The sequence below is a fragment of the Bidens hawaiensis genome, unplaced genomic scaffold (assembly GCF_021521415.1).
Source record: "Bidens hawaiensis isolate Kalapana, Puna unplaced genomic scaffold, B.hawaiensis_p1.1 tig00030670_1, whole genome shotgun sequence".
NCBI classification, from domain to species: domain Eukaryota; kingdom Viridiplantae; phylum Streptophyta; class Magnoliopsida; order Asterales; family Asteraceae; genus Bidens; species Bidens hawaiensis.
In genome coordinates this window covers 108,601-131,112 of record NW_027495123.1, presented here as the reverse complement: position 1 = coordinate 131,112, position 22,512 = coordinate 108,601, and the positions used below count along the sequence as shown (strand labels likewise).

Below are 22,512 nucleotides of genomic sequence, written 5' to 3'. Positions count from 1 at the left end.
CAAACCGGACGGTGATCGCAGAAGAGGCCCTCTTTATCCAATGAGCCTAATCGATATTTTAGCCCTCATTACTGAATTATCTCCATATAAGCATTTGAAGCTTCAAAAAGTGTTGCTAAAAACTAAAAAAGGTTTTTTGTGATCAATTTGTAAAAGTCCTATAAAAGTTTAAAAAACAACAAAAGCATGAAGAATGTAAAGGGTGTGAAATTTTAGCGAGAAAAGTTCAAACAAAAAAAACTATTAAATTTGCATCTTAACATATACACATAATTATCTCACGTGAATTTGTCACTATTAAACATCAAGTGATTCATTCCATTGAAATATTCACATTTCTGTTATTACAACAGTTGCAAAAGGTCTTAAATACAACAAAAACTCATCATGTAAAATTGTATATGTCCATTTTTTTAACTACAATTTGCTACAATATTAAACATACATATGATCTATAAACGAGCTGCAAACCGATCTCTTTGTATAAAAATGAATCAAAGAAACAGCTTCCTCACGACCCGAATCTTAGCGTTTCAAGTTCGGGAATTCTTCAAACAAAAACTTATTAATACACAAGTTGAGGAAGATCATCCAATTTTCTTGATTGTGGGCACCACTATCAATTGTAGTTGCAATTAGAATATATTCAACGCTTTTTAAAATTCTAAAAAAATAAGAATACGTTAATTTACCATAATATACATCACGCCGCGAGGATAGCACTATCAAGCATCAGCATTACTGGTAATAGCTTCAACTCGCTCTTGTAACTGAAAACATCAGCCAATTTAACATCTCGTGTTGTTATAATAATAATAATAAAAACAACAACAACAATAATAATAATAATAATAATAATAATATAATTGAAAGAAATACAAAATCTAAACCGACTCACTTGTGAATATTTTAACTTTTCAGCGGTCAGCTCCTCAGTCAAGCTTGTTAACCTGTACACGAATAAAATGTCAAAACATAATTTGGCTTTTGATTGAATTTAACGCGGAATGTATTCAATAACCTGGATTGTAACTCGGAAACCTTGGTAAGCAGCAAACGCTCTCTATCCGAAATTTCAACCTGAAAAATTAAATGTAACATAATTATTAAATAAATTTATATATGTATTTAGTAATTATGTGAAAATACATACGTATCCGTTATTCTCATAGGTGCGAGGTAACGGAGGCAACTTCCCGTTTTGAGAAGCTGAAACAAAATTAAAAAATAAAAATTAATCAAAAACTCGTTAAACAATAAGATCCAATGAAGATATTATCATATTAACTCACCCTCTGGCACGTCAGATAGTTGTAAGCTATTAACCAACTTTAAGATAAGATCCTGTGGAAACAAGCAAGACAAGTGATTTATTTATTAAAAGCATCATCATTAATTTTATATTTGTAATTTTGTATTTTACCTGTTGCAGTGTTGTCTGTTGAAAAAGGTTTTGAAGGTGAGGCAGGAGTATTGATGCCGGTAAAATGTTATGTACAGAGCTGCTATTAATATCTTTAGGTGTCGGCTGCCAAACAGTTAATTAAGATTTCAGCTTCACATAAGTTTATAAAGCTATAAAAAATAAGTTAGACTCGATTACCAACCATTTTATTTGAATCAAGTATCCAGTCACCTACACTAGCAGACTTTCTCAATGATGCCTCCTAAGTTACATAATTAAAGAATTAGATTAAAAAAATAAAAATAAATAGTTGTTTGCAAAATGCCGTTTACCTTTACAAAATCAAGATCTTCTGATGTCACAGAAAACCGTCCTTTAATTTGTACTAAATTTGCTTTCGATTTCTCATCCAACGAATCTCGGTATCCTGTAAAAGTCAAAGTGGTCGAACAATAATTTCATTAAAAGATTTCATGAAATCGTTAGAATGATATTATGAATTTATGATACCTCCTGATGGTTTTATTGGAGCAGATAAACTGTTTCCGGAAGCTCTATTTGGAAGGTTTAATGGACCACTAAAACTGGGAGCTCTTCTGACTTGATGAATTCTATCAATTGCTTGTGAGCTTTCACTGTCGGATAAAAAACAACTTGGTAAATCATAAATCTTTATAAAAGTAATCATGAAGATTAATAAAATGAGCAGAGATAATGATGAAACCTTTCTGAACTACGAGTTCTCTCAGATTTCGAATGATTTAAGACCACGCCAGCCACCAAGGGCCCACTCTGCGTTTGTCGGCTTCTTCCTGTTACAACTCTAGTTTTTGTTGATGGCAGTTGGTCTGTTTTTGTTATAGTTGTTTCTAGAATGTTCCCTTTATTGCCATCTGGCATATTACTTTCTAGAGTATCTTCCTTATTGCTCACAGATTCGGATGGGACTACTTCAACACTGAAGCAAGTTAATTAAAAAGAAAGATTACACGATAAAAAATTATAATAATCAAGCATTAATAAAGAAATAGCACTTCCAAATGTTGAGCATTAACCTAGAAACAAGCTCGCTTGTGGAATCTAGTTTGTCAATTGTAGCCTTTGAATCGGATGCATCCTACAGCAGATAATAGCGGTTAAAAACTAAAATCTAGCTTAATATTCCAAAGCTCTGATAGTATTTTGGAAATTGGAATCAAACATACATTATTGACAACTGAAGTTGAAGTTACGTCATCTTCCTTCGTATCTTGAATTTCGTCATCATCTTGCAACTTTGGCAAAATTTAAAAATTAAGTTAACAGTCATACGGTTATAGTGTTTAAAATGTAGCAAGATGTACAGGATGAATAATATATTAATACCAAGGATGCTTTGAATTTTAAATCTTGAATGTCAAAGTTCCAGGCACTAACACCTCGCTGGTACTCACTCTGAATATTATCATCATAAAAGGAAAAAAAGAAAATAGACAGATATGAACACCATATCAAAAGGAATGTATAAAAACAAGCATGTTGACTTCATTTACAGAATAATGGATCTAACTTGTGATATGGCTTCTTCTGCTGCTGAGGGCATCTTCTTCAAAGCTAGTTGTGCAGCATCTTTAATCTGTAAACAGGCCAGTTAAATTTTCTAAAGGGCACACAAGCCAGTTAAGTTAGGATTGTATACCTGGAGAGCTTTCACACGATGCCACAGTAGCGGTAAGTCAGCAAATAGTTTCTTCACAGAGAGCTCAGGTGGTTTAGCTTGTTTAAAAAACGAGTGTTTTAACAACTTCTCGGCAGTTGGTCTTTGTGTTTGATCTTTCACCAAGCACATAGCAACCAACTCTTTAAAAGACTGTTAAAAACTGGAATTCATTAGTTATCAATTCATTTCCATCTCAATTTCTCGTGTTTAGGTAAAAATATGGCACCTTAGAAAACCGTTTATCCCGATCGTAATCAAGTCCCGGGGGTGCATTTTGTATGGTCATCAAGAGGACCTGAGACATGAAAGCAACAAAATAGTTGAAGAAACATAAAACTAATAACAGGCGTGAATATATTCAATATGTTATTAAGATACTAACCTTCATTGGAGGGTACTTTGAGAAAGGGGCATGGCCGTGAGCCAACTCCAGTGCAGTAATTCCAAATGACCAGATGTCAGCCCTGTATATGATGATTATGATACGAAATTGTAGTAATTTTTGCAAAATTCAAACGTGTATACTTCAATGAAAACATGTTGTTAATGAAAAGATAATTATATTCTCTATACTCACTTAAAATCATATCCACTTCCTGGCTGCAACACCTCTGGTGCCATCCTGTATGCAGTATTAAAATCAGAAGTTGTAAGTGGCCATGACAACATACCCCCCCCCCCCAAACTAAGGTCGTAAACGAACAGGGTACGTTCATGTTCGTTCGTTTAACTTTAACCAAACAAACGACCGAACACGAACAATGAAACGAACGGGGTTTTCTTGTCCATGCTCATTCGTAAAGAAAGCGAGCTGTACACAAACATAACAGAACAAACACCAATAAAAATTAAGCATGAACATCAATCTGTTGGGCCTAAAAAATTAATAAAACTAGACTAAAATGTAGTGGGTCTAAAAAATTTAACTGAATATATAAATGAGCAAACTTTTAATCGCATGTAAAGTAATGAGCATAAATGAACGTAAATGAACAAACATGAACTAGCGTATATGAACAAACATAAACGAACATTCACAAACATAAATGAACGAGCGGGACATGTCATGTTTGAACATTTAACTAAATGAGCAAAAAACCGTGTTCATGTTCATTCGTTTATTAAATAAACAAACTTTCTACCAAACAGTTCATTGAACGTTCGGTTCATTTACATGCCTGCGGCCCTGCCCCAGCAAATTTTGAAAAAAAAAAAAGAAAAGATAGTTGAACATGCACTAACCAGCAGGGAGTTCCCACAAAAGTATTTCTAGAACGTTGTCTATCACCGCTATCAAACATACAAGCAGACACACCGAAGTCCCCAAGCTTTATATCTCCATTAGTATCAAGAAGTATGTTTCCAGCCTAAACCAAACTAATGTTGAGAACTATAACAAATAAAACAAAAACAAAAAAACATATAACAAGAATACTAAAATCTAGTGACCTTAACATCACGGTGTATATGTCCGTGTCTATGCAAATACTCCAACGCTTTCAAAGTCTCTTTGAGAATAGTAGCAATAGCTGATTCTTCAAATCCATCTGGATATGCTGATTTCATGAGATGTAAACAAGAACCTTCAGCCATAAATGGCATAACCACCCAAAGGTTTTGGTTGACCACAAATGAACAATATGCCCTTATTACATTAGGATGATCTATCAAACTCATTGTCTGTGCTTCCCTTCTTATATCATCCTGTAACCAGTCCTTACATGAGTTATTCATCATGACATTCCACTATATAGGACACCCCTAATTTCCATAGATGATGTTAAATAAACAAACCAAAATAAAGATAATTTCAGCTCAGTCAAAAGGAAGCATAAACCCTAGATCTATCTCTATATATAGTCATATCTTGTCCTTGTAATCTCTCATCACGAGAGTAATTGGCATAAAACAATAAAATATTCCTAGTTGCAGTCTGTGGAGTCATGGGCATAGGCCAACTTGGACCGAACCACGTAAATCCATATCTCTTGTGTTCATTTATTTTCTGCACTTTGATTGTGTGTGTTTGCTATAACCAAGATCCTAACAATGTTGAATATGTAAGAAGTCAATATCTAATCATGCATTCGATCACGAAAACAAACCGATATCGAAGATAATTCAATTTCAGTTTCAATTCAGTCAAAATGAAGCACAAATGACAAACCCTAGATCTATCTCTATATACAATCATATCGTGTACTTGTAATCACTCATCACGAGAGCAGACGACATAAAGTAATAAAACAATAATAAATTCCTAGTTGCAGTTCGTGGGCGTAGGTTAACTTAGACCAGACCACGTAAACTCATGTGTCTTCTGTTCATTTATTTATGCAATTTGATTGTGTACGTGTGTGTGTGTTTGCTATAACCGAGATCCTAACATTGTTGAATATGTAACAAGTCAATATCTAATTGTGCATCCAATCACGAAAACTAACCAGAAGATAATTTCAATTTCAATTTCAATTCAGTCAAAAGGAAGCAAAAATCTTAGATCTATCTCTATATATAGTCATATTTTGTACTTGTAGTCTCTCATCACGAGAACAGACAACATAAAACAATAATGAATTCCTGTTTGCAGCCTGTGGACATAGGTCAACTTAGACTGAACCACACAAATCCTTGTGTCTCGTTTTCATTTAATTTTCAGCAGTTTAATTGTGTGTGCTTTTGCTATAACCGAGATCCTAACAATGTTGAACATGTAACAAGTCAAATATCTAATCGTGCATTCGATCACAAAATATATAGTCAATATATAGCCATATCTTGTACTTGCAATCTCTCATCACGAGAGCATAAATTCCTGGTTGCAGTCCGTGAACGTACGCCGGCTTAGTCCTCGTGTCTAGTGTTCACTTATTTTCCACTATTTAATTGTGTGTGTGTATGTGTGTGTTTGCTATAACCGAGATCCTAACAATGTTGAACATGTAACACATCAATATCTAATCGTGCATCCGATCACAAAAAATATAGCCGTATCTTTACTTGTAATAAATTCCTGGTTGCAGTCCGTGAAAGTACGTCAGCTTAGTCCTCGTGTCTAGTGTTCACTTATTTTCCACTATTTAATTGTGTATGTGTGCGTTTGCTATAGCCGAGATCCTAACAATGTTGAACGTGTAGCACGTCAATATCTAATCGTGCATTCAATCACAAAACATATAGTCGTATCTTGTACTTGTAATAAATTCCTGTTGCAGTCCGTGAACATACGTCAGCTTAGTCCTCGTGTCTCGTGCTCACTTATTTTCCACTATTTAATTGTATATGTGTGTGTGTTTGCTATAACCGAGATCCTAACTGAAGAAACATGAAATGAATCTGACCTGATCCATGACGATGTTCCCCTGTCTTCGAGATGAACGAACCACGACTCGATTTTCTTCTCCGGTAGCTTGAGATCTGCAATGGTTTTTTGGGGGCGTGGAGGTGACTGCTAAGAATTCTCGAGGATCTCTTGTTTACAGACACAAAAATGGTTATGGTGGTGGCTCTTATTGAGAACAACGACAACCCTTAATAAGGAGGTGGAGACCTCCTTATATAGGGAGCCTCATGGCCACCATCATGGTACCCTAATGGGCCTAGCCCAGTTAGGGTTACCTCCACAAAACCCCCTCAGCCCAATAATATTGTATTAGTCCATATAATAAAATAAGCCAAACATAATAAATAAAGGTCGTAAGCCGGGTTTAGTACCATACCCCTACAAGCCCCCCAAGTCCAGTGTTGCTCCTAGGCGTGCAAGCGTTTAGGTGGAGCGCTGGACTTCATAAGGTGTGTTAGGATATGAGGCGGTTTTTTCCCTTTTCTTCGGCCTTGTCTTTATTGTCTTTGAGTTTTGAGAGGTTTTCTCCATGATGGTGACATGTTGTGATCCTTATGATAATAATGGTGCACTGGCATGAATAAGATATAGCACGCATCATAACAATAGTGGCGCGGGGCCTGATAAAAGATAGAGTGCGCATCTCGATAATAATGTAATGCAACTTGCGCGCGAGGCAGCTTACGAGCTATAAAAATAATGAAGCTTGCGCGCGAGGCGACTTACGAGCTATAAAAATAATGAAGCTTGCGCGCGAGGCGACTTACGAGCTATAAAATAATGAAGCATGCTCGAGTTGCGGCTTATGAGCTATAATATGATGATAATGACTCGCCCACAACGGCCTCTTCTACGCAGGATGACTATCCCAACTTGTTTTCAAAATAATAATGGAGGCACAAACGGCCAGATAATAATAATAATGTCATAGGTGCTTGTGCGACTCGTAGCCGAACCTGCAAAAACATATCAACTAAAAGTGGATGTATTACAAGGTTCCCATCCTCGGGCCAATTATGAGGTGTGCCCAACCTACGTTGGCGCGTGGCCGTTTGGGATATTATTAGGCTCCCGACCTTTATGTTTGGCGCGTGGCCATGTGGGATATTATTAGGCTCCTGACCTTTATGTTTGGCGCGTGGCCATGTGGGATATTATTAGGCTCCCGACCTTTAAGTTTGGCGCGTGGCCATGTGGGATATTATTAGGCTCCCGACCTTTATGTTTGGCGCGTGGCCATTTGGGATATTATTAGGCTCCCGACCTTTATGTTTGGCGCGTGGCCTTATGGGTTTATGAGGATTCCCAACCTTTAAGTTTGGCGCATGGCCGTATGGGTTTATAAGGATTCCCAACCTGTATATTCGGATGTCTTCCATCCTTAGGCGAATTATGAGGTGTGCCCAACCTAATATTCGGCGCGTAGCCGAGCGGGTTTATTAGGATTCCCAACCTATATATTCGGATGTCTTCCATCCTTAGGCGAATTATGAGGTGTGTCCAACCTAATATTCGACGCATAGCCGAGCGGGTTTATTAGGATTCCCAACCTTTAAGTTTGGCGCGTAGCCATATATTTTGCATTAATATAAGCACTTTTTGTGCCATTTCATGCAAATCCTATATACTCATACATCAAGAAAACACCTTCATTCATCATACGAAAGACATCCAGATCGCTTCTTCGGTCCCCGATGATGGTGGTAGTGAATTTCATCCATGCGGAAGCGTGACGAGCCCCGATAGTAACCCGCAAAAGTTGTTTACGGACGCGGAATGGCGCGAATCAACCCGCTATGGAACTCTCTCGTGATCTGCGGGAGCCTGAAATGACCCGCGATACATCCGTGATGGCTGAAGTTAACTTGTGGGAGTGCGCATGCGGCTCTTTATGGTTGCTAGTTGATCCTCGTGAGTGCCCAGATGACACGCCGTTAGTGTTTCAGGGTGGCACTGTGCCGGGGCTGGAATATCTGAGCGCTTGTCACCCGCGGGAGTTGAGCGCGCACGCATGGAGGGAGTTGAGCGCGCATGCATGGCGGCGAGTTGAGCGCGCACGCATGGCGGAGAGTTGAGCGCGCATGAGTTGAGCGCGCATGCATGGCGGGGAGTTGAGCGCGCATGCATGGCGGCGGATTGTTTATCTGCGGAAGCGCACGCATGGCGGCGTAGAGTTGATCAGCGGGACACGCATGCATGCACGGTGACGCGATGATCCTTAGCTCGCATGCATGGTGACGTATTGTTGAAACCCATCGGCGCACATGAACGGTGGTCGGGTGCTTACCTGCGGAGCTTGCAGGTGACCCGCCTTGGTCAGAGTTTGTTATGTCGGAGCACGGCGCCCATGAATGGTGTCGTCTTCCAAGCTCATATTGTACTATTTTTGACCCGCATGGGGTCGTCTTCCAACCCGCATGGGGTTTTGATCCGCGGTGCGCATGCATGGCGGCGGAGCGGTTACTCGCGGGCGCGCATGCATTGAGGCGGAGTCTTCTGCGTAAAACCGAAGGCATGGAGTCGTCTTCCGACCCACATGGTGGTTTCCGCGAGCGCACATGCATGGCGACGGAGTGATGACTCGCGGGCGCGCATGCGTCATGGCGGAGCATGGATATTTCCGCGGTGGCGGAGTTTTTCCGAGACTGTTAACTTTAGTTGCTCCGGTGGTGATGGAGGAGCACCGATATACGTGTGTGGGGTACTTTTTCTTCATCTCATAAAGGCAAAATTTTTGGGAATGATTAAAAGCTGGGGTGTGTTGTTTAGCGATGCGCATGCACGGTGGCGAGGTGTTGGATCGCGGTGATGCGGTGCTCGGCGCCAGCGCGTATGCGTGATGGCGCGCTGCTGCTTCATAGTGGTGGGACTCATGCATGGTGGCATGCACCATGGCGGCCAGATGGTTATCCGCGGTGGCGTGTACGCGTGGTGGCGTAATGACATTACCCGGTGGCGAGGTTTACTTGTCGTGGCGCGCATGAATGTTGGCATTGTATTGAACCACGGCGAGCGCATGCACGGTGGCGGAGCGTTGTGCCACGGTGATCATCACAACTTGCGGCTCGCTTGCCGGAGCAGGAGGCGGCGTGGACTCTAATTGCCCGCCATGTTTTTGTTTTTTCCGGTGATAGGTTTTTCAATGAAATTCTTGGATGATGATAAGAAAATTGGAAACTGGACCCACCGGGTATTTAGGATCCTACCTCCACTAGTCCCCCTAGTCCAGTGCTGCTCCTGGGCGTGCAAGCGGTTAGTTGGAGTTCTGGACTTATTAGGAATGCTTGTACGGTTTTTCCGATCCGGTGCTTCCCAAATGTACTTTTTTGCTTATATTTCTACTTTGCTTCGGGTTGTAAGAGGTTTTAATCATGATGGCGCGTTGAGCGAAGCGGAGCGCGTCCGGTATACGGAGCATGCCCAGCCTTGTATTCGGCGCGAGGCCGTATGGGTTTATAAGGATTCCCAACCTTTAAGTATGGCGCGTATGTTACCCGCGGTGATCGTGTCGGAGCTTTAACTTGGCCTGCGGGAGCCGTATCTGACCGGCCATTTCTTTGCTCAGAGCGTACATGTGATCCGCAAAAGCCGGGTTTGACCCGCGGAAGCTTTCTTGTGACCCGCAGAGGTTGTACTTAAGCTGCTGGAGTTTCTCGCCATGACCCGCGGTCAGATTTGATCCGCGGTTGCGCGTTAGTGACCCGCGGTATGTGAGGTTGGTCCCTTCCAACATTTAAGTTGCCCGCTAGAGTTATTCATTGATCCGCGGGAGTTCACAATGTGATCCGCCAATTATTATTTAGCGCGTGCGGCATGCTATGGCGGAGTTGAATCGCCGCACGCATGCGGCTTGTTTGTTTCGCGAACGGCGTGGAGGTTGATGTTGATTGCGGAAGCTAAAGTTGACCCTTGAGGCTTTGGTTGTGCCTTTGTTTCGCGGGAACTTTGCTTGCGGAAGCAGAAGTTGATTGCGGAAGCTAAAGTTGACCCTTAAGGCTTTAATAACGCCACGCGAGAACTTTGCTTGCGGAAGCAGAAATTGACCCTTGAGGCTTTGATTGTGCCTTGCGGGAACTTTGCTTGCGGAAGCAGAAGTTGATTGCGGAAGCTAAAGTTGACCCTTAAGGCTTTAATAACGCCACGCGGGAACTTTGCTTGCGGAAGCAGAAATTGACCCTTGAGGCTTTGATTGTGCCTTGCGGGAACTTTGCTTGCGGAAGCAGAAGTTGATTGCGGAAGCTAAAGTTGACCCTTAAGGCTTTAATAACGCCACGCGGGAACTTTGCTTGCGGAAGCAGAAATTGACCCTTGAGGCTTTGATTGTGCCTTGCGGGAACTTTGCTTGCGGAAGCAGAAGTTGATTGCGGAAGCTAAAGTTGACCCTTAAGGCTTTAATAACGCCACGCGGGAACTTTGCTTGCGGAAGCAGAAATTGACCCTTGAGGCTTTGATTGTGCCTTGCGGGAACTTTGCTTGCGGAAGCAGAAATTGATCCTTAGCGTTCATAAAGCTTCATTCGCAACGTGGAAGCAAAAAAATGACCCGCATGAGATTATAGTTGATCCGCGGGGAGCGATTTTGATCCGCGGTTGATTGAAGTTGACATGCGGGGGCTATGGCGGAGAGTAATCGCCGGGAGCGCGCATGCAACCCGCTGTGGCGGAGTAAAATCGCTGGGAGCGCGCATGCAGAATCTGAAAGTTGACCCCCAAGGCTTTGATTGCGCCTCGCGGGAACTTTGCTCACGGCTCGCGGAAGCTTATCTTGTGGAAGCTGAAGTTGACCCTCAAGGCTTTGATAACGCCTTGCGGGAACTTTGCTTGCTGAAGCTGTTTATGTTATCCGCGGAAGATGCTCCTATGTACCGCGGATGGGTTATGCGGAGGCCGGAGTGCGGATGGCGAGCACACCGATTTTTCTGTCAATTTTCCAACCCTTAATAGTTTGGTGCTCTAATCAAGGCAAAGCATGTGCGTGCCTTTCAATATGACCTCCTGTCACCTTTTCAGATCTTGTTCCCTTGTATGAGACAGTGCCCTCATTACTTTTTATTATTATTTTGTATGACACCATAAAATATATTCATAGATTTAGAGATTTTGAATATCCACATCAGGTAGGTTTTATGTAAAAACCAACAGATCTGAAAGGATTTATAGATCTATGAATATGAAATGTGACTATTGCTCAAACGAACCCAGATCTGAAAAAATCATAACTAGATCTGGTATATTTCACTTAGAAAAACACAGATCTAAGGGTTTTCCCCAAAGTTTGGTGGTATTTCTCCTTGTATATTTCCGAATCTAGAAATATTTTCAGATCTGCGGATTTTTGGACTTTCATAGAACAGATCTGAAAGAAGAAATCGTAGATCTAGAGTATTTGATGAACAGATCGGAGGACCGAGACGAAAAACGAAGTGTGGTTCGTTGCCGGTCCCACGGATGGCGCCAATGAAGAAACATGAAATGAATCTGACCTGATCCATGACGATGTTCCCCGGTCTTCGAGATGAACGAACCACGACTCGATTTTCTTCTCCGGTAGCTTGAGATCTGCAATGGTTTTTTGGGGGCGTGGAGGTGACTGCTAAGAATTCTCGAGGATCTCTTGTTTACAGACACAAAAATGGTTATGGTGGTGGCTCTTGTTGAGAACAACGACAACCCTTAATAAGGAGGTGGAGACCTCCTTATATAGGGAGCCTCATGGCCACCATCATGGTACCCTAATGGGCCTAGCCCAGTTAGAGTTACCTCCACAAAACCCCCTCAGCCCAATAATATTGTATTAGTCCATATAATAAAATAAGCCAAACATAATAAATTAAGGTCGTAAGCCGGGTTTAGTACCATACCCCTACACTAACAATATCTAATCGAGCATTAGATCACGAAAACAAACCGGAATCAAACATAATCACAATTTCAACTTCAATTCAGCTGTCATTGACCAGCTAGTTTAATTGATGAAGCTGACGTCATAAATAGATAATCAATCAATTAATTAATTAATAAAAATAATAACAGCATAGAAATGAAGTTACTACCAGATTGCAATTGATGCGTTCGAGATCCAAGGACTTAACGGCGACGACGTCGTTTGACGGAACATAAACGGCTCGGTAGACGGTGGCACTAGCGCCGTAACCGACTTCTTCTAGAAGGTTGTAATCGTCTGGATTAGTACTGTAGCTCTTCATGCCGGAAAACAGTTACGACGGTGATCGGAATACGAGTTGACTCAGGCGACCGAGTTGATGATCGATGTATGTATAGATTTGATTTGATTTTCTTTCGGGACGTTATGTTATTATTTGTCTCTCTCGGGTTATATTGTTATGTGTTTGGGTTTGCTCGAGTTTATAGGTTTAACTTAGAGTTTGCGTCTAGAAGCTTTCGTTCTTTGGCTCAATCTCCGCTTGTAACTAGTTTGAGCTTGACTTGGGCTTGAATAGTTTACTATCTGGTTTAACTTAGGAATGTAAATTAGTCATCATTTTAGCTTTAGGTTAAATTATTCTTTCAGTTTATGATTATAGACAAAGTTGTTGCAGTTTGATTTATGCTTATCTGACCGAATTAAATGTGGTTAATAAAATTATTAAAACATAATTACATGAGTGTAATTACTAAAAAAAAATCAACTGCTTTCCATCTTAATTGTGAGTTACTTTTGGGTAGAGGTGCACAAATCGGGTAACTGGTTAATATGCTAACCGGTATTTTCTTTCGGGAATTAACCGGTTACACCGGTTAAAGAAACGGTTTTGACCGGTTAGACTGAACCGGTTAACCGGTTAGTAACCGGAAAAAACCGGTTTTTAATAAAATAATAATAATAATAATAATTGGTAACAAGTTTGTAACCGGTTTTGAAATCAATAATACAAATCCGTTACTAATCGGCGGTTAGGATCGGTTAGTAAACTGTTAGTAACCGGTTAGAATTTCGGGTACGAACTGGTTAGAAACCACTTAATCGGTTTTTGTTTGCACCTCTACTTTTGGGTAACGCTGTTTTTGCTTATGGGCCTTGTGGCCCTTCTAGATTTTTATGGGCTTGTGTAGACTGATAGTATAATAGGATCGTTTAGCTCTCCAGCCGGTTCGAGTTCAATAAGTGAAGTTATTAAAAAAGTTTATTTTTAGGCTCGAGGTTGTTACTACAAAAAAATTGGCCTAAGGCAACCTTTATTTCACAAAAAAAAACTGCATTAGGTGAAGGCTTTTGTAGTAAGCTAGGCTTGATTGAGTTTTTTTCACGAGCCGGTCTTGAGTAACTCGCGAACGGCTTAGCTCGTTTACACCTCTACGTTTGCGTTTATTAAAAGGTTTATAAAAAATGAATTGGTTTATAGTTAATGGTTAACCTTTATGATAATAAGTTAGAGAGATGAAACTCCCCAGACAAAAAACCTATTTTTACTCGCATATAGGAACTTTTTAAATAAACACCGTCTTAAATTTATGTTACACATGATTAGAACTCATGTAGCTTCACTGTCTTCTTCAACAACAGATATGATTGGTGACAGCAAATCACTCATTCCTTGACAGTAACCGATTTCCGAGTCGTATAGCGCGTATGCTTCGAGAACTGAAACTAAACGTGCAGCATGGAAGATTCTACATGCTTCTAGATGGCTATAGTCTTTGAGGCATACACTCTCGGCTAACTCGATTGCTTTTGTTGAACTGACTGATGCTTGAGATGGTAAGGGATCCATTCACCGTTCGCCCGGATGGCGTCCAGGCGAATGATTCGTTGCCATGTGGCGTAACTCTCTGACCTATATAGATTTAAGGTATTACTTCCTGTGATGGTGAAAGTGAAGTCGGTCTTTTGGAAGAGTTTTTCAGGTTGCATGTCATCAGCTTCTTCAGAAGAGTCGGAATCAGACGACTCCACTTCACTTTGGAAGTGATTTCACTACCGTCAAATGGTTTAGTATCATCTGATTGATTTGAAGAAGAAGAGAGAGAAGGATCTAGAACTTGACCATCATCTTTGTTGGTGCTGTTGCTTTCACAAGTTTCCTCTATCTGTGCAGTTTTATCACGAAGTTTGTAAGTTAGCTGGCACAGTTTCCTCAGCTTCTCATACTCTTTCCAGCCAAAAAATTATAAGCATACCATTTACTTAATTTTTTTTTAAAATGTGGAAATGGCGATTTCATAGATGTGGGAGAGATTAGATACCTATGCTTAGTTTTCAAAGCGTCCCGTTCTTGTTTTGAACTTTTAAGATCATAGCTGCAAGACAGAAAAGAATCGTGCTTTTAGACAATATGAGTTTTCATTCGTATGTATTATAAACGCAAGTGTAGAAACACACAAGCTGTTAACAAAGTTAACTTTGATGCCCACACACATTTAATGTCTAGCTCAGATTGTTAGCATGAAGCAAACAAAGGCCTCTATACATGTAAAGATAACAATACTTAAAACAGCAAATAACTGTAAACCAAGTCAGCCATACTAAGATGTAACAATAATCAGCCTACAAGCATTTCAATGTACGGGACGAAAGAAATCTTAAAAATGGCATCAAAGCAACACAAAGACAGATTAGGCAATAAAGATACACTAATCATACAATCTTAAGTGGCTATAGACATACTTTATGACAAGTTATAACAATACAACTCAGCACAATATAGTATGATAGGTTTTAGGTGCTTACACTCCAAGAAGGAATGGCCAAACTTCTACTCTTATACTCGGATGAACACCCTGCATAAATATAAAACATCAAATAACATAAAACATATTTAGCTATTTATGCTAAGGCAAGTGCATACTCCACTTCTAACTTTCTTCAAGAATATCACTCCACTGTCACATAGCCTTCCATCTTCATCAAATAAACTTTTCCATTGTTTCGGTTGAAGAGCAGGTTTTCTTCTCCTTCTTGACCAAGGTGACTGCAGGTGGCCCCTACATCACAATAACACACGAACGCTAATTCATTATATGAAACCACAAGTTTAACAAAAGTAACAAGGAGGTGCAGACATTATTATAAAACTCTAGGAATCTAGCTTGAGGTAAAGTAATTAGAAACAACCACAACTCTAAGGTTATACAGTGTTGGATTAACTCCTAATAGTTCAGAAAAAATGATAGACATCCTCCTCACCACTCGAAGGAAAAAAAAAGGAAACGGGTATGATAAGAACAGTACAGTATATGGTTAAAGATAGGTGTTTTGACTACAGAAGACAGACAGGCAGACAGACAGACATCTAGGGGTGTGCAAAGTCAGTTTGGTCAGTTATGGGGGCTTAAACTTAACCATAACCGAGGTTCGATTATGGAAGATTGCTTGACCATAACCATAATCGAATGGTCTGTTAACCATAGGTCGGTTAACCGTTGGTAACGGTCAAGTATCCAATGTACTTTATGATTTTTTTCATTCGTTCCAGCTGAAAATGGTTCGGTTATGGTCTTCCAAGCACAATTACGACGTTTAGAAACTGAAACATGCTGGTTCCAAGCTTGGTTATGGTGTTTGAAGCTCGATTATCGATAGTTGCAGCATAAATTTGAATGTTCAATTCTAGAAATGGAAGTATAAAAGACGGAAATATAAGTAAAAAAATTTGGAAAAACACAAGCATGCAAGGTTTACTTTCGGTTCATGTTAGTTCAACAAGAGACACTAACCGTAACCATAACCGAATGGCTGGCTAACTATAACCTATCGACTTTGTCGGTTAAGGTTAATTTTGTCGGTTCACGGTTCAGTTTTTGGCTTTGCTCAACCTAACAAAAGTAGAGAAACAATTACAAGATCTGATAGCAATGGAGAAGTGAATAAGGAACAGACCTAGTTGAAAAAATTGGCGACGATGATGACAAAAACAGCAACAACTAATAGACCTGATCGCAAATGTTTTCTCGATGACGAGGACAACTTCGAAGACAACAAGTGTTCTCAATACATTCTAGTTCTGTTGTGAAGCTAACATCTTTCCTTATATCTTCTAAATCTATATATCTAATTATTATTATAATCAAATCATAAAATTAGGTATTGTGAACAATTGAAGTGATGTTGTCTTCTAAATCTATATATACATATATCTAATAACTATCATAGTTATTAAATGCGATAGGCGCAGTTAAGGCGAGGGCCTGAGAAAAAAAAAGAGCACTTAAATAAAAAAAATTAAAAATATATTATGTATATGAAATTTATATTATTCTTCAAATATAATAAATAAAAGCTATTATATAACATTTAATATTATCTAATCAACACCAAAAGTTCTAAAATAATCAAGATTCAAATGTAATTCCAAAACTTGAATAACAAAATGTTTAATGCAGTTCCTTTGACCTCTCCTAGATCTAAGTTTCAATAGCACTCTTTGTGTTTCTCTCGGCTTTTGTCTTCTCATGTTCCTATATAGACAATGCCAAAGCGCTCGCCTAGAAACTAGAAGCACATTTATTGAGCATCGCCTGAAAAATGCGCCTAGGCGCATGAAGCGAAGGCTTTTAATAACTATGATAACTATATGTATTCAGCTCATAAAATTAGGTATATCTATTCAAAAAATGAAGTAAAGTAGTCTACGGTTTAGCATAATTACTCTCGTCATACGTATGCTTAGCATTATAATTCTATTTGTATTTGATCCAAACACATATCTAATAACTATATAATGTATTCAAATCATAAAATTAGGCTTAAGTGATGTGGTTTTACCTATTCGAGTAAACAAGCACGGCGAGACCGGCCATGAGCGTGACAGCGATAGCAATTCCGACATTCGATTGAGATCCGTAACCATCACCGCCACCGCCAAAGCCACCGCCGGTAATCCAGAACACCGCATCCACACCGCCGCCTCCGTCGCTCTTTCCAACGGCGAAAGTGACACCTGTCCGACGACCATCGCCATCACCGGAGAAGACGTCGAACAGCAACGAGTAATTGAACACCAGCAGGAGAGAGATTGAAATTGTTAGCCCTAATTTTGTACACAACATAACCTAACCTCTTTAAACAACACCGTGAGTCAGTGGTTTAATTAATAATATTTGGGGATTTTTACAAGCCACCATTTGAATTGAATTGATTAATATCCACTACACAATACTCGAATCAAAGCCATCTCCACTTTGGTGGGATGGTTGTCCAGAGTTCGATTCCTGGCAATGACGGTTTATTGTAAATAGTAGGAGGCAACTTTAAACATTCCAAAAAAAAAAAAAATACTCGAATCAATGATGATGATCATCATTACACCTTTGTTTTCACTCTCACAGACTTCCATTTGACATCTTTAGGGTTTCTTTTTCCAAACATAGGTGTATTTTCTGAAACCGGAAGTGCTTAGGGACTGGTTCCGGATATGGTCAACAAAATTCAAAAATCGGGTCAGGTAGGAATCGGATCTGGGTATGGTCGGGTATTGTGTTTCTCTCGGCTTTTCTGAAGCTCGGGCTCAATATTAAGCGAGCTTACTTCTAGACTCGAGCTCGGGCTCGATATTAAACGAGCTTACTTTTAGGCTCGAGTTCGGACTCCGACTCAATTAAACTCGGCTCAATCAAACTTTTTAACAAACCGATATCGAGTAACACACGAGCAGTTCGGCTCGTTTAAAAATTAAAACCCTAAATATGCTTTCAAGTACATGACTTCTTGGCCACAAGTCACACACTTCACAACTCACACTTCACCAACATTTAATAATAATATAATGAACACAATAACCCATCTCACCTACTCACCACCACTCCGGCACCCACACGTCATCCTCCGTCCCATGATGTCATCCACAATCCCAGTTGACGTCACCACACCCGACCACATCAAACACCAGTACCACCAGTCTCTCGAAGTCCTAGGTGGCGCACGTGACACTTACTGTCCAGTCATCAAGACTCACATTACCCGTCCGTACAACCACTTCCCCGTATTTGGGTCTAACCGCCACGTGGAGACAATATTCGCATCTTTCTTTCGAACCACACCTGATGTGAAGCTGAAACGTGAGTGTTTAAGGACACGAGATGATGGCAGTGTTGCACTTGATTGGGTCTCCGGTGATGCCCGTACCTTGCCGGAGAACACTCCGGTTTTGTTATTACTTGTCGGTACCAGTTTTGACTACTTGATTTTTAATTCTCGTTTTGACTAAGCTCGAGTTTGACTCGTAAGTTGTTTTTGAACTTTTTTCAAGGTTGGGCTAGGCTCGAGAGCTCAGTTCGTTTATTATTTATTAATTAATTTATGTATATGTTTTTTAATTATTTTTTATATTTTGAGAAACCTTTAATGGGTCTCATAGGGGTGCAAGTGAGCCGAGTTGAGCTCTGAGCTCGCGTCGTTTTGACTTACGAGAGCTCGTTTATATAAGTTTTTAATTATTTCTATATATTTTTTTGAAAAAACCTTTAACGAGCCTAAGTTTGGCTCGAGCTCGGTTCGTTTATTATTTATTAGTTAATAATTAATTTATATAAGTTTTTAATTATTTTTATAATTTTGAAGAAAGACCTTTAACGAGTTTGGCTTGAGCTCGGTTCGTTTATTATTTATTAATTAATAATTAATTTATATAAGTTTTTAATTATTTTTATATATTTTGGAAAAACCTTTAACGAGCCTAAGTTCGCCTCGAGCTTGTGTAGAACTTTAAACGAGCTAAGGCTTGGCTTGAGCTCATTGTGCAATGTAAAATTGATATATAAAAGTCCAAAAAAGGACAAACTTAAAAATACACAAGGCTCGTTAACTTAAAAATACACAAGGCTCGACGAGCCTGAACGAGCGTCACATCCAATGCTTGAGCTCGAAAAAAGATCGGCTCATTTCAAGCCTTTTATCGATCCGAGCTCGAGTAACTCGCGAGCAGCTCAGCTCATATGCACTCCTATGTGTGAATTAGCCAAGCCAGTGTGTAGTTTTTCAAGCTCGAGGTTGGCTCGTGATTAGTTTTCGAACTCAAGCTCGGCTGGGCTTGAGTTGTTTGTTATTTATTGATTATTTTACTTATAGCTATATTTTTCTTATAAATTTTAATTATAATTTGATATATAACATAATACATATTATTTACTTATTTTGTTATAATTTTATATATAAAGAGCATGATTACCCGCACGTTGATGTGCGTTCTCATAGCATTTTTTAACGCACATTATGGCAGGCATGAATTCGGTCTGTTTCGTGTACTCTTTATAGCAAATGAAAGAGAAACCCAAAAAATATAATCTTAATACAAAATGGAAAAATAATTAAAAAAGTAATACAAATAAATTCACCAATCGACACTTGGCATAATCGAGAAAAAAAAACTATGCTTTCAAAAGTAAAAAAAAAAAAAAACACTCATTTAGGCTCGCAAGCTGACTTGAGCGCGACAAGTGAAGCTCGGGCTCGGGCTCGGGCGCGTTTATTATATAAGCCTGTTTTTCAGTTCAAGCTCGGATAGCAAGCCAATATTGAATTGCTCACAAGCGACTTGGCTCGTTTGAATCCCTATTAATTTTGTCCAAATTACATGTGCAGCCTGGTTTAACCGGAGGAAGTGATGATTCATATGTTAGGCATATGTTGGTGAGGGCAAGAAATAGCGGGTGGCGTGTGGTGGTTTTCAACAGCCGTGGCTGCGCTGACAGTCCCATTACCACACCTCAGGTTCCTAGTCAACTGAGTTTATAATACTTTTATTATTTGATTCACCATTTATCTTTAAATTTGTTTGTTAGTCGTCATTATATCTTTAGTTTGAATATCATGATAGTAGCCAATGCTTTATCATCATTAATTTGCTAGTTTTATACTTTTATCTAGGGGTGTGAACGAGCTGAGCCTGAGCTCAACTAGGCTCGTTTCAAGCTCTTTTGCTAAAGCTCGAGCTCAGCTTATGATTCGTTTTATCAAGCTCGAGCTCGGCTTGCTTGTTATTTATAAATTTATACATTTCTAAATATTTTTATATGTTCTAAGAACCGTAAACAAGCCTAAGCTCGGCTCGAGCTCATGTGCGGTACCCTTAAAAGAGCCAAGGCTCTGCTCGAGCTCTGTGTAGTGTGAATTTCATACATTGAAGTCCAAAAGAGTCAAAACTTAAAAATATTCAAGGCTCTTAAGCACTCGTCGCGCCTAAACAATCTTCCCATACAAGGCTCTAGCTTGGGCTCATTAACTAAACGAGCTTAATTGAGGCTCGAGCTCGGCTCGGGCTTGATAAGGCTTGGCTCGTTTCGAGCTTTTTATCGATCCGATCTCAAGTAGCTCACAAGCGACTCGGCTCGTTTGCACCCCTAGTTTAATGCTATTATTTTTATTGTAATCTTTTTCTAGTTTTAATGCTATTATTTTTTTTATTCAGTACCCAACAGTTAATATAACTGATTACTGTGACATGTGCATTAGAATCTGAATCTTATGTTTATGCAGATGTATTCAGCTTCGTTTTTAGGCGATCTTGATGAAGTAGTGAATCTTATCATTACACGGTACCCAAACGCGAATCTATACGGTGCTGGTTGGTCCATGGGTGCCAACATTCTTGTTCAATACTTAGGAAAGGTTAGAAAACATTAAAACATGTTACATTGTCTGTTTTTCTAATGATGTCATTATTGATTAGTGCGGATTTTACTCTTTTAGGAGCCTGGTGCGAGTCGGTTTTCTGGTGCGGTTTCGATGTGCAATCCGTTCGATTTGGTTATATCAGATGAAAACATATGCAAGGGATTTAACAGGATTTATAATAGATCTCTTGGCAAGGCTTTGGGTGGCATTTTGAAGAAGTATTATTATTATTATTATTATTATTATTATTATTATTATTATGTTTGTGTTTATGTTTCTTGAATATATTGTAGGTTTTAATATTTTGTAAGTACTATTTGTAGGCATCTTATGTTGTTTGAAGACATTGGAGGCGATTACAATATCCCGTTAGCCGCTAATGCTAAAACTATACGTGATTATGATGAAGGGTTAACCCGAGTATCGTTTGGTTTCAAGACAGTCGACGAGTACTTGCAGAATTCGTGTAGCGCAAATTACATAAAACATGTTCGCACGCCTTTACTTTGCATACAGGCCAGAAATGACCCGATTGCTCCTGATAGAGCAATACCACGCGATGATATCAAGGTATGGACTATGCGACATAATAGCGTGACAAAAAACGTATGTGCGTGCAGTTTCGTTTATTGACAAGTTATTTTGTATCTTTTGTTTAGGAGAATCCGAATTGTTTGTTAATAGTTACACCTAAAGGAGGTCATTTAGGGTGGGTTGCAGGCGAGAATGCTCCCGTTGGATGCCCGTGGACGGATCCAATGGTTATGGATTTCCTTCAAAATCTTGAAAATGAAAAATCGGGTGCGCGACAAGATACCAGCGAATTGCTGGTATCAGTATAGGGAAGATAATGTGATGTGCTTGATGTTTAAATACATTGATAAAATGTGTATTTGGTTTGATTTATTTGTTTTGTTTTACAAATTATCGTTATGGATTTGGTGGGTCAGAGTCTAAGTTAGCATGTATAAACCGTGTTAAGGTTAACTATTCTAATCGAGTTTTAGAGTTAGATTTCATGGTTATAATAAACGAGTTTGGGTGCTATTAGTGTTAACCAATTAACACGTGTTTACCAATTCAAAACTCGAGTGAAATATTTGTGGAAGAACAATATCAAACGGTTTTGTAAGGGACGAGGAGAGAGAAGAGAAAAATATGAGGCTGTTTTTAATGGTTGTAAGACGGACAATAGAGTGTGTGGGTAGTTATCATGTCACCATCGTTTTTGGAGACTCTTACAAGGTGCAACTCAGTCTCACCAAGATGTCGTGCACTCATACTTAGGTTTTTTTTTTAACGGTAGAGAATCTCATGTGTATCTTTCGGGGTTATGTCCAAGGTCGACTTCTTGACCACCGTAAGACCGTACGCACCCTGATGCGCGGGAACCAGTTGGAATCCGTAAAACCCCGCCTCCTGTCGGGTTCGAACCCGGGATTAAAGCCCTAGTTTGTCCATTTACCCAAATATCCTTCGAACTGATCTAAGTGAGAA

General features: G+C 39.5%; 2 protein-coding genes and 1 pseudogene across 3 annotated transcripts; 1 reads left to right on the top strand and 2 right to left on the bottom strand.

Moving 5' to 3' along the window:
- Positions 1–692: 692 nt before the first annotated feature.
- LOC143580833 (serine/threonine-protein kinase BLUS1-like) lies at positions 693–12,652 on the bottom strand. The gene is made up of 21 exons (XM_077063764.1): positions 12,500–12,652; positions 4,554–4,808; positions 4,347–4,471; positions 3,682–3,726; positions 3,487–3,568; positions 3,331–3,399; positions 3,084–3,254; positions 2,955–3,020; positions 2,771–2,839; positions 2,611–2,679; positions 2,461–2,522; positions 2,130–2,363; positions 1,916–2,040; positions 1,738–1,832; positions 1,608–1,667; positions 1,424–1,528; positions 1,293–1,344; positions 1,154–1,209; positions 1,022–1,080; positions 899–950; positions 693–770 (listed from the first exon to the last, which is right to left on the bottom strand). The coding sequence occupies exons 1-21, from the start codon at positions 12,650–12,652 to the stop codon at positions 726–728; spliced, it is 2,049 nt and encodes a 682-aa protein (XP_076919879.1). The 3' UTR covers positions 693–725.
- Positions 12,653–13,939: 1,287 nt separating this feature from the next.
- On the bottom strand, positions 13,940–17,453 carry LOC143580832 (rab GTPase-activating protein 22-like; annotated as a pseudogene). Its single transcript, XR_013143728.1, has 5 exons — positions 17,170–17,453; positions 15,254–15,389; positions 15,136–15,185; positions 14,653–14,705; positions 13,940–14,563 (listed from the first exon to the last, which is right to left on the bottom strand). The product of XR_013143728.1 is annotated as a rab GTPase-activating protein 22-like (transcript).
- A 716-nt stretch (positions 17,454–18,169) lies between these two features.
- On the top strand, positions 18,170–21,905 carry LOC143580840 (embryogenesis-associated protein EMB8-like). The gene is made up of 6 exons (XM_077063771.1): positions 18,170–18,562; positions 19,984–20,112; positions 20,878–21,009; positions 21,091–21,233; positions 21,339–21,585; positions 21,675–21,905. The coding sequence occupies exons 1-6, from the start codon at positions 18,170–18,172 to the stop codon at positions 21,855–21,857; spliced, it is 1,227 nt and encodes a 408-aa protein (XP_076919886.1). The 3' UTR covers positions 21,858–21,905.
- The last annotated feature ends 607 nt before the right edge of the window (positions 21,906–22,512 follow it).

Bases quoted from the DNA above. Each gene is read 5' to 3' on its own strand.
- LOC143580840 (XM_077063771.1), top strand. From the start codon at position 18,170: ATGAACACAATAACCCATCTCACCTACTCACCACCACTCCGGCACCCA. The intron at 21,234-21,338 runs GTATTATTATTA...TACTATTTGTAG, and splicing joins TTGGGTGGCATTTTGAAGAA to GCATCTTATGTTGTTTGAAG. The intron at 21,586-21,674 runs GTATGGACTATG...TCTTTTGTTTAG, and splicing joins TACCACGCGATGATATCAAG to GAGAATCCGAATTGTTTGTT.
- LOC143580833 (XM_077063764.1), bottom strand. From the start codon at position 12,652: ATGAAGAGCTACAGTACTAATCCAGACGATTACAACCTTCTAGAAGAA. The intron at 3,255-3,330 runs GTGCCATATTTT...AGTTTTTAACAG, and splicing joins GGGATAAACGGTTTTCTAAG to TCTTTTAAAGAGTTGGTTGC. The intron at 2,680-2,770 runs GTATTAATATAT...ATTTTGCCAAAG, and splicing joins TAAAATTCAAAGCATCCTTG to TTGCAAGATGATGACGAAAT.